Below are 14,083 nucleotides of genomic sequence, written 5' to 3'. Positions count from 1 at the left end.
CCCAGGCACAGATGTGAGGTTGACAGGCCAGTAGTTCCCAGGGTTCCTCCTTCTACCCTTTTTAAAAATGGGTGCCGTGTTCTCTTTTTCCATAGGGACCACAAATAGGTCCAGTAGCTATCATTATATAACTACAGTTGAAAACGATATGATTCCAAATGGCTTTCAAGAATTGAGGCCTTTTCTGTGTGACTTCAAGAAGCAGGAAGTATGCAGAATCGTGTAGCTAAAAGAATTTATCAAGTTGATAATCTTTGTAAATAAACCGTGTCTTGTTTTCTTTAAACTTATACCAGGTTTATTGGGAAAATGGAGCGCAGATCACCTCTCCTCACGATAAGGAAATTATAAAATGTATAGAAGAGTGTGTTGAACCATGGAATGGCTCTTGGAATGAGAATCTAGTAGACACCAGTCCCCTTAGACAGGATCCTTTGAAGAAAATTTGTGACTGTTACATGGAGGATCTGAGAAAGATCTGTTATCACAGGTATTGTATAAAACAAAAAGTACTTAAATTATATTTTAAAGTAATTACATTTTTAAGTCTGGGTTACATGTGGAAAACTGACTGCTGACAGATAGACTTCAGTAATAAAGCATGGGATGCTGCCATACATAAACACTTTCAATTTGGGTATAGGGCATGGGCTGTCTTCCAAAATTTTAATAGCTTTGGACCTGCCTGTAGTGATTTTTATCGTCACAAATTAGTGACTTGATTTCTGTCTTTACGGTTCACAGAAGCTGGGTGCTTCACTCTGCCACAGACGTCACGGTCTGCTTGGGGCCATTGCTCTGTGCCCTTCATGGTGGGAATAATTTTCGGTTATCTCCCCATTCTGTCTCGCCCCATCCCTTCTCTGATGTGTCATTAAATTAGGTGGTCGCCATCATGAGGACTAAACCATACTTCTCGACAATAAAGCAGCCTGCCTTTGGATACTAGACTGCGGTAAAGCACCCCAATGTGAACCATTTTATGCAAATGAATTTGCTCAGAGTTCTGAATAAAATGCAGAAATTCAGAGTAAAGGTGAGGTCTATATGCATGGAATAGAGGTGAGAAGATTAAGTTTAAAGGTTAGGAGGGGCAGAAGACAAGAATAAAAGGAGGAGGATGAATAATGTAGGTCCTGAAGAGCTGGAGTAAGATCTTCATGGTGCTGGAAGAGCTCAAGTTTGATGCAGAAATTAACAGTTCATTCTTGGGAGACTTTCAGCTGATTCAGCAGAAGGTAAATTTCTCATTTTCCAGGAAAAGCAGCTCTAAACCAGCAATTTCCAAGGAAAGTTCACTCATTCCTTCTTTGAAATTAATGGAGAAATCAGTAGGATAGTACAAAGTGTAATTGCATTTTCTTTTGCTTTCCCGCATGAAAGTAGTCTTACTAAAACCTTACTGAAATTCTTTTTTCCTTCTCAGGGAGCTAAATGTGCAGACAAACCTGAAGTTTGTTCATACCTCTTTTCATGGAGTTGGACATGACTACGTGCAGTTGGCTTTTAAAGCGTTTGGCTTTCAGCCCCCCATTCCAGTACCTGAACAAAAAGATCCAGATCCAGACTTCTCTACTGTCAAATGCCCAAATCCTGAAGAAGGAGAATCTGTGCTGGTATTTTTGTTTCTACATCATCAGATTTCTATGAGCTTTCCTCTGTTTGGATATGATACTGTGAAAAACAAATCAGGGGAAGAGAACAGGGAGTACCTGGCTTTCAGCTGTATTAATACAGTGGGCAATCCATATGAGATTTTTCTTTCACTGCGTGTTATATGTAAGTAGGAAAAATGTGAGTTTATTTGCTCTTGTGATTCTATTTTTTTCCCCCCTCCCTCTTCTCCCACCAGGAGTTGTCACTGAGGCTTGCAGAGAAAGAAAATGCTAAAGTAGTAGTGGCCACTGATCCAGATGCAGATAGACTAGCAGTGGCAGAACAGCAGGAGAAGTAAGTGATGGGATCTTTTATTTTATCTCTTTCTGCAGAAAAGGTACTGAAAATCCCAAAATGTCCCCCAATAGTAGACAGGCACACACGCCTTCAGCCCGCTCTTTCCTGTTGCGACTTAGCTATTTGGATATTTTTCTTGCTAGCTTCATCTTGTGGTATAGCTCCACCTGAAATAACGTATTTTAAATAAAATAAGTTAATAACTCAGAAAATATTAGATTAAATACTTACCAGTGTTACAGTAAATGGCCAAATAAAATGTAACTGAAAAGTTGCGTGACTACTAAAAACACTTAAATCTTGTTGTTACTGTTTTTTCACTTCTGTCAGGCAAACAGATTCTGCCTTGGGAGAGCTAGCTGTTGTGGGCTTTTTTTTGTTTGTTTGTTTTTCCCTGGCTGCTTCATATTGAATAGAAATTATTTTTCTTCCACTAACAGGCCAAAATTCTGATCGTTGTGTAAGTAACTGTCTATAATGCGCAGTTGCGCAGGCATTGCCTGACTGCAATGTATAGACTGCTATACTTGTGTTTGATAAATTAAAAAGACCTGAGCTGTTTTCAAGCTGACAGTAAGGATACTTGATTTGTATCTTTGCTTGCTAACAGAACGCACTGGGCTTGTAAATCATTGAGATGTGATAAATGTGGAGTCCTGTTAGTACGGTGGCTTCGTATAGAGCAGCTTGTCAGTCGTGTGCTCAGATCCCCGTTGTTCCAGTGACTGCAGAAAACATCTCCCCTTGCATGGATGCTTCTGAAAAACGTGAAAACGCTCTTCTAATTTCTATCCTGTCCGCAGTGGCTGCTGGAAGGTGTTCACCGGCAACGAGCTGGCAGCTTTGTTTGGGTGGTGGATGTTTTTTTGCTGGAAGGAGAACTGCTCCCAAGATGCTGATGTGAAGAATGTTTACATGTTAGCGACCACGGTCTCCTCGAAAATTTTGAGGGCAATTGCACTTAAAGAGGGATTTCACTTTGAAGTAAGTGTGGGTTTTATGATGTCGTCTTGGCAGAGTGAAAATCTGATTGCCGTGTTTTCCACCTGCCCTCCCACTTAATGACTTTACGAAATGAAAAATAGATGGATAACTTCCAGTCTTGTGGCTGGGAGTTTTAATGCGTTCCAACTTGCAGAGAATGCTGTTGTACCTAGACAAGCCTGATTTCAGCATCTGCAGTGTTTCTCAATGCACCTTACCGTGAATGCAGACTGTGAGATCAGTTTATACAAAGCTGCAAGGAGCTGTAACAGGTGACACAAATTAAAACCTAAATTAATAGAAAAGCCTTTGTCTTGTCTGCTTTCCTAGAGAGAAGTTCTTCTGTGTGAGAGAATGAAAGTGTGTGCAACTCGGTGTGTTTACTGCAAAAATGGAGTGCTTTTCGATGGATTTGTAACAAACACTTACAGGTTACACACTTCCTTCAGGTGCCCAGATCACTAGTAGGTTTTAAATTTGGTTTTGCTTCAAATTGTGACAGACAGACAGATCTTTAATGTAGCTTCATTAAGGACTTGCTAAAAAAGAAAATGGGGGGATGCCGCTGCAGACTGACAGTGATTATTTTAGTTCCGGTGTTCAAATTAAGTGCTTGCTCTGATTTCTGAGACTGTTGAATGTTTGACTGGAAAACAGCTAGGAATTTACAGAACCCCTTGGTCTCCTTTAAAAGCTTCCCCTCTTTGTGCCTTTCTTCTCTCCAAGAAGGACTTTCTAAGCTTTTGACTGCTTTTGCATGATTTGAAGAACACAGGCAGTGCTCTTCCCTCCCATCACCCAAAATTGCTGTTTATATTTCTGTAACTTTTCCTTTTGAATACCTTTGTACAGTTGCCTGACCTGATAAGCAGCATGGAGGATCCTATCTGATCTCAGAGTCACAGTCTCTCAGGCACACTTACTCCTTGATTTGATATTCGTGTCCTAGTTAGCATTTTACTAGTGAATACTCGTCCAGTGACTCTTTGCCTTAGATTCATCATGTTGAAGATACAACTTGTCTAATCTTTGTCTTTACTGTCTCTATTCTGTTATCAATTAATTAGATTTAAATTCAGGGAAATTATTTCAAGAACATAAAAAAAATGTCCTTAAGCTTCGGTGTTTTGACTCTGCAGTCTTTCCTATTGACCCTAAAACTCAGAATGCATCATTTTTAATTTTATTTTATTTTCAAAGTCTGAGACCTCAATTTTTTTTTCTTAACTTCCAAGTCGAGCACACAAGATTCCCATTCGAGGAAGCACCCTGGAGGTGAAGGGAGAATAGTGGCTTACACTATCTTCTTGAACCTGGAACTAAATAGAAAACATGTATTTAATGCATTCTTTTTTCTGTTTCAGGAAACACTCCCTGGTTTTAAATGGATTGGAAGTAGAGTAAAAGATCTCCTAGATAATGGAAAAGAAGTTCTCTTTGCATTTGAAGAGTCTATTGGTATGTGTGTTAATATAATAAAATTTCAACTGTGGGGGGAAAATGCGCCTAAAAAGGAGTGGTCTTAGTTATGAAAAGAAATACAAAAATGCTTTGTTTTTGGTCTTTTGTAGTTACTAGTACAGGCCTTTTGCTCTCATCACATCAACTTGACAACTATTGTAATAAATGATATATGGATCTCTGATTTTGATACTGTGCTTCTGCAGTTTCCTGATACAAACCGCTTCTGATACAGGTTGAAAGTCCTGAGATGCCAGTGCCAAATGCCAAACTACTGTTGCTTCATGGCCTTCGTGTAATAGTATGTCGGGTTCTTTTTCCACAATCATTTTTTTTTTATTTCTAGGCTTCATGTGTGGCACATCAGTGTTGGATAAAGATGGTGTAAGCGCAGCTGTGGTCATAGCTGAAATGGCAACCTACCTGGAGGGCAAGAACCTAACACTAGCACAGAAACTCATTGAGATCTATGAAACGTAAGTTGTGTTTTTCATTCGTATGTTCTACTTAACTATTTTGGAGCTGGGAGTAGTCTAGTAAATATTTTTAATGTGCCCCTCGGATGTTTTCTCATTGTAAGTTGTTTTTTTCTGGTGCTATGGTGGACTGCAGTCTTCAGTATTACAGATACTGCTTGAATGCCATATCTCCCACAGGACTAAAGAGGCCCTTTCTATCGTGTTTCTGCAAAAAAATTGTAAGAGAGTAGAATTTGCCCTGGTGGATCCATATGTAAAACTTTTCTCTCTGATTCATGCTACGTAACTTCTCTTACCTTCTGATGGGTAGCTATATCTTAGTTGTGGTGTGTGTGCCTCTCTTTAAACACTTAATATTTTCACCGACACACAGTCTGGGGATTGTTAGAAGACCACGTGCTTTTCTTGCAGAGATTTGTAACAGGACAGGTGTTAAAGGAATGGTCTGTGTTCAATAGCTATGGACACAATTCACAGCAAGAAAACAAGGAACATGTTTATGTCAGAATTAAAAGTCATACTGTGATAAGCCCAGCCCACCAGCAGAAGTTCCTGTGCTCTAACAGGATTAGCGGCACAGTTACAGTAAATCATATATGCCATTCCTTTTCCTGCCGGCCCAGCAGAAAGACAGACCGTGGCTCCTTAGAAACTTGAATGAGACATGGTGGGGAGGTTGGAACAAGATGATCTTTAAGGTCCCTTCCAACCCAAACCGTTCTATGATCTCCCAGTCACTCCTAATTTTTTTAAGCTGCAGAGAAGAGTCTCTGTAGAATGGGGAGTGGGTGGAATATAGTGAAGAACAACTACATTTCAGCGTGCAAACATGGTTGCTGCACCTAGTGAGCACTTGCGTTAGGTCTGCTTGGGGGTAGTAGTTTTAACTTGGGTGAAATAATCGGTCACCTTCCTCAGAGGCTGTTGAAATAATCTGTAGTTGTGGCTGCTCGTGTGGCTACAGCAGACAATTTTTGATGGTGTGGGAATGATACTGCACATTAATTTCCTGAGGGCTACCTAGGCCGCACTTAGCCAAATGGTTAGCTCTTATTTCTTTGGAGCTGAAACCTTTGCTTGAATTTAAAAATAGCTTAAGATGATCTGAGTAATACAGTGAAATCTGTTTCAGAGTCCAGACATTTGCCTATAATTATCTGCTTTCACAGCTGTGAGAACTGCATTCTTTTTCTGTTACTGCTTTTCCAAACGGGGGCTTTCTTTAGATACCAAATGTGCAGAAAACTTCTGAATCTTGTAACTGTGAATGTTAATCTACTTCTAGGTATGGATATCACATATCAAAGACTTCCTATTTCTTGTGCTATGATCCTCCTACTATCAAAAGGATATTTGAGAAACTGCGGAACTTCGATGCCCCTCAGTCTTATCCAAAATTTTGTGGTATTTACAATATACTACATGTACGAGATATTACCACTGGCTATGACAGCAGCCAGCCAAATGAAAAATCGGTGAGTTAGAAAGTATTTTTGCAGGAACGGTTCTGTTTTTGAAGAGACTGAAAGTTAAATACACCAAGAACTATGCAGAAAGACTATGTCAACTAAGATGGCAGTATAATTACCACCATCTATTAAAACTGCTTAATAACATTTACTGGGAGAACACTGCTTAAATATGAAATGGCTTGTCTGTTGCGTTGGCTATTTTGATATAACAATGAATGAACTTTGTTAGTTGAAGTAAGCTTGATGCTCCTGCAGATCTTAAGCTATCTAGCAGACTTCCAGATGTTAGACTTCCAACGTTATCCTGAAATACTGACTCTGATCTAGGTGATAGACGTGTCGGGCTGAAATAACTTGTTCTAGTCTTTGCATTGGCTGGTGGATGTCACCTGCAGGGGATTTCAGCATGTTTATTTAGCTTTATATTTACTGAATATTGTAAATTTTTTTAAAAACCAAACCAAAACCCCCCACTTTTGTGGTAGTTGGGGGGTTCTGTAATAAAATGTTGTTGTTTATGTAGGTGCTGCCAGTGAGTAAAAGCAGTCAGATGATCACTTTTACATTTCAAAATGGTTGTGTTGCCACCCTTCGGACAAGTGGAACAGAACCAAAGATCAAGTACTACGCGGAGATGTGCGCGCTGCCAGAGCAGAGGTCAGTAGCAAGGCCACATGCACCCGTTGCAAGATGCCTTCGGGCTCAAAGGTCAGTACTTGGGCATCTGTCCCTTCGTGGAGGGGGATTCCTCTGCTGCCTCCTTGGAGACCTGAGCCTCAGCTGACTGTTCCAGCCTGTTAAACTGGCCAGTGATGCACATTCCTGCTCATAAGGGATCCCCTCTGTAGTGGATAAGACAAAGAATTGAATTTTCAGCATCTGCTACAGTAGGAGACTTCTTTTATTAACGCAAATCCTCATTCACTTAGAATTCACTTCACTTAAAAAGTGATGAAGTTGTGCTGCTGCTGGCAGGTATGCTGTTGCATTTGGGAATCTGCTGTGTTGCTCTGAGCTACTGGATAGTAACTAGAGGTCTGTCCCCTTTTGACAGACAGCTGGATTAAGCTTCTTCCAGTTTAAAAAAAAAAAAACAAAAAAACAAAACGGTACATTTACACCATTGAAATCAGGAGTACGACTGGGGAGCCTAGGTTCTTAGTTCAGCTACTGAAGAGAAGGATTCCTAACCTAAATCCTGTGAGTACCGCTCCCTTTAGACTTGTGTCCCAACGTTCCTGTGGAGCAGAGAATTGAAAATGACGTAAAGGGATCTCTGATGCGGTATTTATTTCTACTTATTGGCAGGAATTCAGGGCGAGCGTGCTTTTATCACTGAACGGTTTGGTCAGATGTAGGCAGTCAGTGGACAGTGAGTGGCAGATTGCCTTTGCTTGTAAAATGTGCACGGGAGGGGAAACACAGATCCATGCCTAGACAGATTTCCAGAGGCTGCTTAAATATTCTTTAAAATTTTATTTTTAGTTTAGTTTAGTTAAAAGTTTATTACTACGTGAAGTGTATTAATGCAGCTACAGCCCATCTTTTGAGTCATGTTTCTAAATTGTTCTGAATTGACCGTGGAATAACAGCAGGTTGGAGAAGTGGTAGGAATTCTACATCCCAGTTTTATGAATGGCAGCTCTTGCCAGAAGCCTGTATTTATTTGGTCAGAGAGCTTTCCGATTGTCTGACGCATCAACACGCTTCATTGTTACATGGATATGGAAATTCTCGCTTCAGTTAGAACATGGTTCCCTGCACCTGGGAGTGGGCCATGTACCATTTGGTGTAAATACTGAAGAAAAGGTAAGATATAGTTGAGGCAAACAGCTCCACTGACAAGGAAGAAATAAATGCCAGAAATATTGCCCTTAACCTAATCTTAACACAAGTGAGGGCCAGACAAGTAAGAGAGAAACGAAGTACATGAGGATGATTTGATGCCTCATTTGGGCTTCTGCTGCTGTTCATTCTGGTAAGTCAGAAAAATACATCGACCTTTAATTTTAGTAATACCTGTGGTTAATGGCAATTACTATCTGGAACGCAAAATTGAAAAGCTTTCATGCTTGCCTGATTCAAGGCGTAAAATGGTCTGTAGGAACCTCAAAAGGCGTTCTTCTCCGTCATAGCTTTGCAAATATTTCTCTGAGTTGCTGGTTACTGATTATTCTTAAAAGCTGAACATCAGAAAAGTCAGTTTTACTGCAGCATTTTGGGGTGCTTTCTTTTAAAGTAAGTGGTGACCTGAAGGGCACCAGTTCCCCAAATGAACAAAGCAGATGTAAATAAGCCTGTTTTGCCTATTCTCTGTTAAAAACAGACTGAGTTCCTCTCCCTCCACTGAGACTTTGGACGTAGGAGAGGGGTTATGCATTTTTAAAGGAATGTTGCAATGCATTAGTGTTTGTGCACGTAGATGTTGGCTTTTTACTGGAATGAATGTCTGGGCATTTAAATAGGGAAGGGATCAGTATATTACAGTGTCCTCTTGTGAGCGGTGACACTTTGCCTGATTACTCAGTCCTGCGCTTTAGTCAAAATACAATCTGATACCCATCTGAATGCCATCTAGAAAAGAACATAGGGTATCTATCTTTTTGTTAGTAGCTCATTCTTACTTTTTAATCCATTTAGAGTCTGTGTCTGACCAGTCTTGCGTTGGTTTTGCGGTCATTAGTTCTTGTCTCCGCTCTGCTAGAGCCCTCTAGTGGCGATTACTTTTTTTTTTCTTAAATGAATTTAAATTAATATTGCAGTAGTCCCTAACCAAAAATTAACTTGTTAAAGCAAGCAGGTTGGAGTCTCTACACGTTGATGTTGGTAGGAAACATAATAAAGTGAGTCCATCACCATCACAGCTTGCTTTTTTTTCTTGTTTTTAATAGATGCCTGTTGTTTATCAAACCTCTGACATGGTATTGTTCTCTTTCTAGTGACAGAAGCATGCTGGAAGAAGAACTTCAGAAGCTTATTGAAGCTTTGATCGAGAATTTTCTTGAACCTGATAAGAATGGACTGATCTGGCGCTCTGCTTAGACCTCTGACAGGTGTTCAAAGAAGCGACTGCCTGCACTGCGTCGTGTGAAACAAAGGAACCAAGAACAGAACTCCGTTTAAGACGTGTGCGTGTGTGTATGTGTGTTAAACAGCTACATTTTTATTCTATAAAGAAGAAGCATTCTTTTGTCAGGCTTTTCACCAAAGTCTGGGCTAGAAAATTTGGGATAAGGACAGTACGTGAGAGAAAAGGACGCAATTTATTATTACACTTTTGACCAAAAGACTAATTAACCTGCAGCAATGCAAACAAACTGCCCTGGGTTTAAGACAGCTGATCTTAACCACTAGATCTTGTCTTAAATTCATTTCAGGTACTCAATACTTTTTGTGTGACAAGGTTTTGAAATCGGGTAGTCCTAATATTTGAAGGAAGCGAGCGCTCCAAACTGACAAAAAAAAAGCCTGCTTCTTCCTAGCTGTTGTGCGTGATTGTTACAGGTCTTAATTTCCAAAAAATGTTGAAGTAGAGTTCAGTGCTTAGCAGTTCTTGTTTAGGCAAGTTGTTCAATATGACATTTTTTCAGCTACCTAAGTATCTTTCCGTTGTTAAAGGTGCTCTTGGTGCATTGTATCTTTCCTGTGTGCATCTTAAAATATTTACTTTGACAGTGAAACAATAGTGGCAACACATGCAGTTCCACTTGCAGGCTGGGTTTGGAATTACCTAGTGCCTTTCCAAGGCATTCAAAGGAATAGGAACTTGTTCATTCCTTAATTAAATTGCCCATTTTAACTACCATGGGCTTTGCAACCAGTTTTTGGTCCCACATCTCTGAAGAGTCTTAAGCTTTTTTTTTTATTTTATTTTTTTCCAGAAATTCGGTAACTTTGAGTGAAAATTCCAGTTAGTGACTTTTTTTTTTGTTTTGATGGCTGTAATTCATACTGTGTATTTAAAAAAAAAAACAACAACACAAAAACCAACCAACCAAAAAAAAAACAGAAGAAAGTGGAGGTGAGACACTGGCACTGCTGATTATTATTTTTAATTACTAAATAATATTATTTTTTTGGTCATGTGTTGTAAGCTAATTTCTGTTAGAATAGCAGTTTGCAAATGCGACTCTTCTTTATCTTTCAGGGCAAATTTTTAACAACTTCCCATTATCTATTTCCTACTTTTGCTTGAGCAGAAAATGATACTGCTAATCAATTTTTCCAAAAAATAGACTGATACAGAAATTCTCATGTAGATACTGAGGATTTCAGAAAAGAAAAGCCGTGTTTTGGCACAGAAAAGCCGTGGAAGATGCTTTAACTGAAAGAACACTTCAAGAAAATTGCATATTGATTAACTGAGAAAAATACTCGTTAATGTGTGCTACTAAATTGCTAATATAAGCCTTCAGCATAAAGTCGGTGTTCTGGCCATCTCCTCGCTATCACTTTACAGTAATTAGATAAAAGAAGTCGATAAAGCTGAACACTTAACCGCTGTATTGAAGGTTACCTGAGAAGAACCTGAAATGCACTTAAATTAAAGCCGTTGTTTTGCCATTATTGTTAAATCTCTAAATTTGTCCTCCATCTTATTATACCCTTACAGCTTGATGCCGCAGGATTGCGCCGAGTGGTTTTGTATGTGTTGCGTCTGGATGGCTTTAAAGAGCACTGAGGTTTCTCTGTCCGTGTGGGTATCGGGTATTTCATGCTGACAGAAGCTTTGCACTATAACCGTGGATAAGTATTTTGCTGTATATGAATGTCCATGTACTGCAGAAGGTCTGTGTTGCACAAATTCTTACTTGCCACCGATATTTATTTATTTTTTATTTTAAGAGAAAGTATTTCCAAATTGTTCTGCAATTGAGTGAAATGTATCTAATACCAAAAAACATTGGTTTTTTTTTTTTTCTGGATTGTACATTTGACTGATGTGATGGGGAAAATGAGTGAAAGCATTTACGCTTAGAGTATACTCATGTTATTGTACAGCGCTGGGTAGGTCTCAGAAGGCGTAAAGGCGTTTTTGACTGCTGCTTCGTCTTTAGTTTTCACAAAAAAGTGCAGAACTGGATCCCAACTGCACTGAATTTGGAGGAGGTCTTGTCTTTTTTTTCACGGGCAGCAGATTAAAGCCTTGGGCATTTTGGATTTTGTTTTTGAACAGCCCACTAATAGTTCAGAAGAGAACAAGTGACTTAGAACATAATTTTGAACAAAGGTAAACACTGTAAAAAAGCATAGTTTATGTGTGCGTATTGTAGCAGTTAGTGTTAGGAGTTACGTCTTGTGAGTTACCTTTTTTTTATGCTCCTATAAAGAGCAGGAATCTGCAATGCCCCAGAGAGATCTGCTTTATAGCAGTAGACAAGCGTTATAAATGCAGTATGGAAGAAAATTGTGATTACGTTTTCCAGTCAGCATTCTTAGAAGTTGGTAACTGTTCATGGTATAAATATCTTTAATAAGAAGACGAATACGGGGAGTTAAGTATCTGGGATTCTTCTCGTCGATAGAGTTGAGCAGTAAGTTATAGATGTAGTAGTGCTTTTGGAATGACAGCAACAGGCACAATGTGTTGAATGTATTTTAAGGGTATAATAACTATTGCTGTTTTTAAGCTGCTGCTACTGTTGTTTTCCTACTGTATTTGAACTGTTTGATATATTTATACTGTTCCATTTGTGGAACTCCTCCTTTATCTCCTCCCTCTCATCTTGCTTCCCTTACTTCTGTTACTGTGAAGGACTGTAATTCTCTTATTTTATTGCCCTGTAACTTTGTTATACACCGTGTTAGAGTTTGCTAGGCTTGCGTACAATCTTCTTTCGGTTGTCAGCTGTTCTTTACTACTTTTCAGATAAGAACAAAGGCTTTTCAAACTTGAGTAGGAAGCAGGTAATAGATCAAAGTACGCTGTGGATGCTGTTTACTAGGCGCTTCCAGTTAAAATACGTCTTTTCAAAGGTTGGTCTACAGCAGGCCATTGGCTTAAACTGTAATCACACAGCCGGTGATTTGTTTTTAGTGTTTGATAATAAAATTGGGAGGGCTTGTGTCTGTCCTTTCCCTTTTTGATGTCACAGGCTTACTCTCTGTCTCACTCAGACGTGGTGAAGTTGTGTTTCCGTGAGGCTGGGATAGGACCTTTGTAAGTACAGGAGAGCCGCCAGCCAAGGTGGAACGTCTACGTTACGGAGCTTGTAGCTGAATTTTTTATTCTAGTTGTGATACAGCTTCCAGTCTGTGGTTTAAGTAGCTTCAGGTGCTATTCATGTCTCTCCTCCTGCACTCTGAAGGGTGCCTCCAGCCACAGCAGCAGTGAATCATAAACTCTTGCGTGGGGGAGAAGGAGGGAGCGTGTTTAACACAGGAGAGTTTGACTGGGAGCTCCAAGCACAGCTCTGGCTGCAGCCCGAGGTGGCGTAGCCCCTGCTTTGTTTGCAGTTGGCGTGGTGTCCTGTCCGGCCGCTGAGCCAGTGGTGCCTGCCCTGCCCTGCCCTTGCATCCCAGGTGGGTGCAGCTCCAAGGAGCCAGGTTTCCCCTGGGCTGTGGGAGAACTGGGAACTTGCCTGAGTGGGTCTCTAATTTCCTTAATTTTAAATACCTACCTCTTCCTTCTAAGGAGGGGAAGTGCTTATTTGTGTCATCCACAGAGTGAATTAAGAATTAGTTCTATGTGTTTCTGTTTGAGACGTTGAGGTGCGTTACGATGTGCAGCAGCCTGGGGCTTCTTTACCTGCCTCCAGCAGTTCCTGACTGCTCTCAGGCTGTTGCCGTACCTCTGGTTGGAGGATACCTGCATGTTGAAATTCCTGGCGTTATTCCCTGATTTAGCGGTACTTAGGTAAGCGCTTTGCATCCGCTCTTTGGCTCCTGAAGCATTAGGGGTTTCAGTTTCAGGGGGTGTGTTTGTGTGAAACTTTCAGAGTATTGAAGGAGGAGCCGCAAGGTTGGAATGGGGGTTTCTGTCATTTGGGGCAGGGTGGAACACGTGGTTGGCTTTAAAAAGCACTTGGATATTCTCTTTAATTTTAAAACTAATATTATCATCACTTCATTTTGTCTTTCCCCTGGTTTTGCCCTCTTTTCTCCCCAAGTAAGGGGGGGGGGGCTGCATGGTGCCCCCTGAATGGTTAGAGTCCGCCTCGATACCATTTTCCATCCTCCCCTGCCCTTTGCCTGCTCGAGAGTAACTTTGTACGAGGTGATGGAAGTACCTGCAGCTGCAGCGATCTCCTTGGCTAGAATCCTGGGGAGTTCTGGATCTGTGCTCTTGTTTACCCGGTGTCTGTTCTTCTGTAAAACTAGGGCACATTACAAATACAGAGTGAGAATTTGCACTTTCCTGAAGTATTTCTGTGTGTATTGCTACGTGGATTTAGCTGAATGAAGTGTTACAAGTAATAAAATATTCTCTTCGTAGTAGCAATCCTTTGTGTTTCTTCGGTCTTCTTTAGTCAAACGATGTTGCCCGAAACCCCGAGCTGGCAGATAACTGTTCCTGACTTGGTGTGGGAGGAATATTGACCCTGTGCCACTCGGGTACCTAAAACCCCGGGAACAATGGCGCTTCTTGAAGAACCTGTTCAGAGGCTCATCCTGGTGCTGCTGCTAGATGAGATCTCCCCTGTGACACCATTTCCAAGGGGCTCAGCACTGAAGGTGTTCCAGGGCAGAGCACCAAGGACTAATTGTGACCTGAATTTGCCACCGATGCCACCA

General features: G+C 40.6%; 1 protein-coding gene across 2 annotated transcripts in view; it reads left to right on the top strand.

Annotated features, from left to right (window-relative positions):
• PGM2L1 (phosphoglucomutase 2 like 1) overlaps positions 1-13,790 on the top strand; it is a 43,458-nt gene extending 29,668 nt beyond the window's left edge. The window contains exons 6-14 of one of the 2 annotated variants that reach the window (XM_074572225.1): positions 297-490; positions 1,427-1,616; positions 1,853-1,950; positions 2,757-2,937; positions 4,302-4,395; positions 4,745-4,874; positions 6,163-6,352; positions 6,873-7,006; positions 9,289-13,790. In XM_074572225.1, the coding sequence (XP_074428326.1) occupies positions 297-490; positions 1,427-1,616; positions 1,853-1,950; positions 2,757-2,937; positions 4,302-4,395; positions 4,745-4,874; positions 6,163-6,352; positions 6,873-7,006; positions 9,289-9,391 (1,314 nt within the window). In that variant the 3' untranslated portion in view covers positions 9,392-13,790. The remainder of the gene's footprint in view (positions 1-296; positions 491-1,426; positions 1,617-1,852; positions 1,951-2,756; positions 2,938-4,301; positions 4,396-4,744; positions 4,875-6,162; positions 6,353-6,872; positions 7,007-9,288) is intronic. The other variant, XM_074572226.1, reaches the window with a different exon arrangement.
• The last annotated feature ends 293 nt before the right edge of the window (positions 13,791-14,083 follow it).

The sequence above is a fragment of the Larus michahellis genome, chromosome 1 (genome assembly GCF_964199755.1).
Source record: "Larus michahellis chromosome 1, bLarMic1.1, whole genome shotgun sequence".
NCBI lineage: Eukaryota > Metazoa > Chordata > Aves > Charadriiformes > Laridae > Larus > Larus michahellis.
This window is presented reverse-complemented; position numbering and strand designations above follow the sequence as displayed.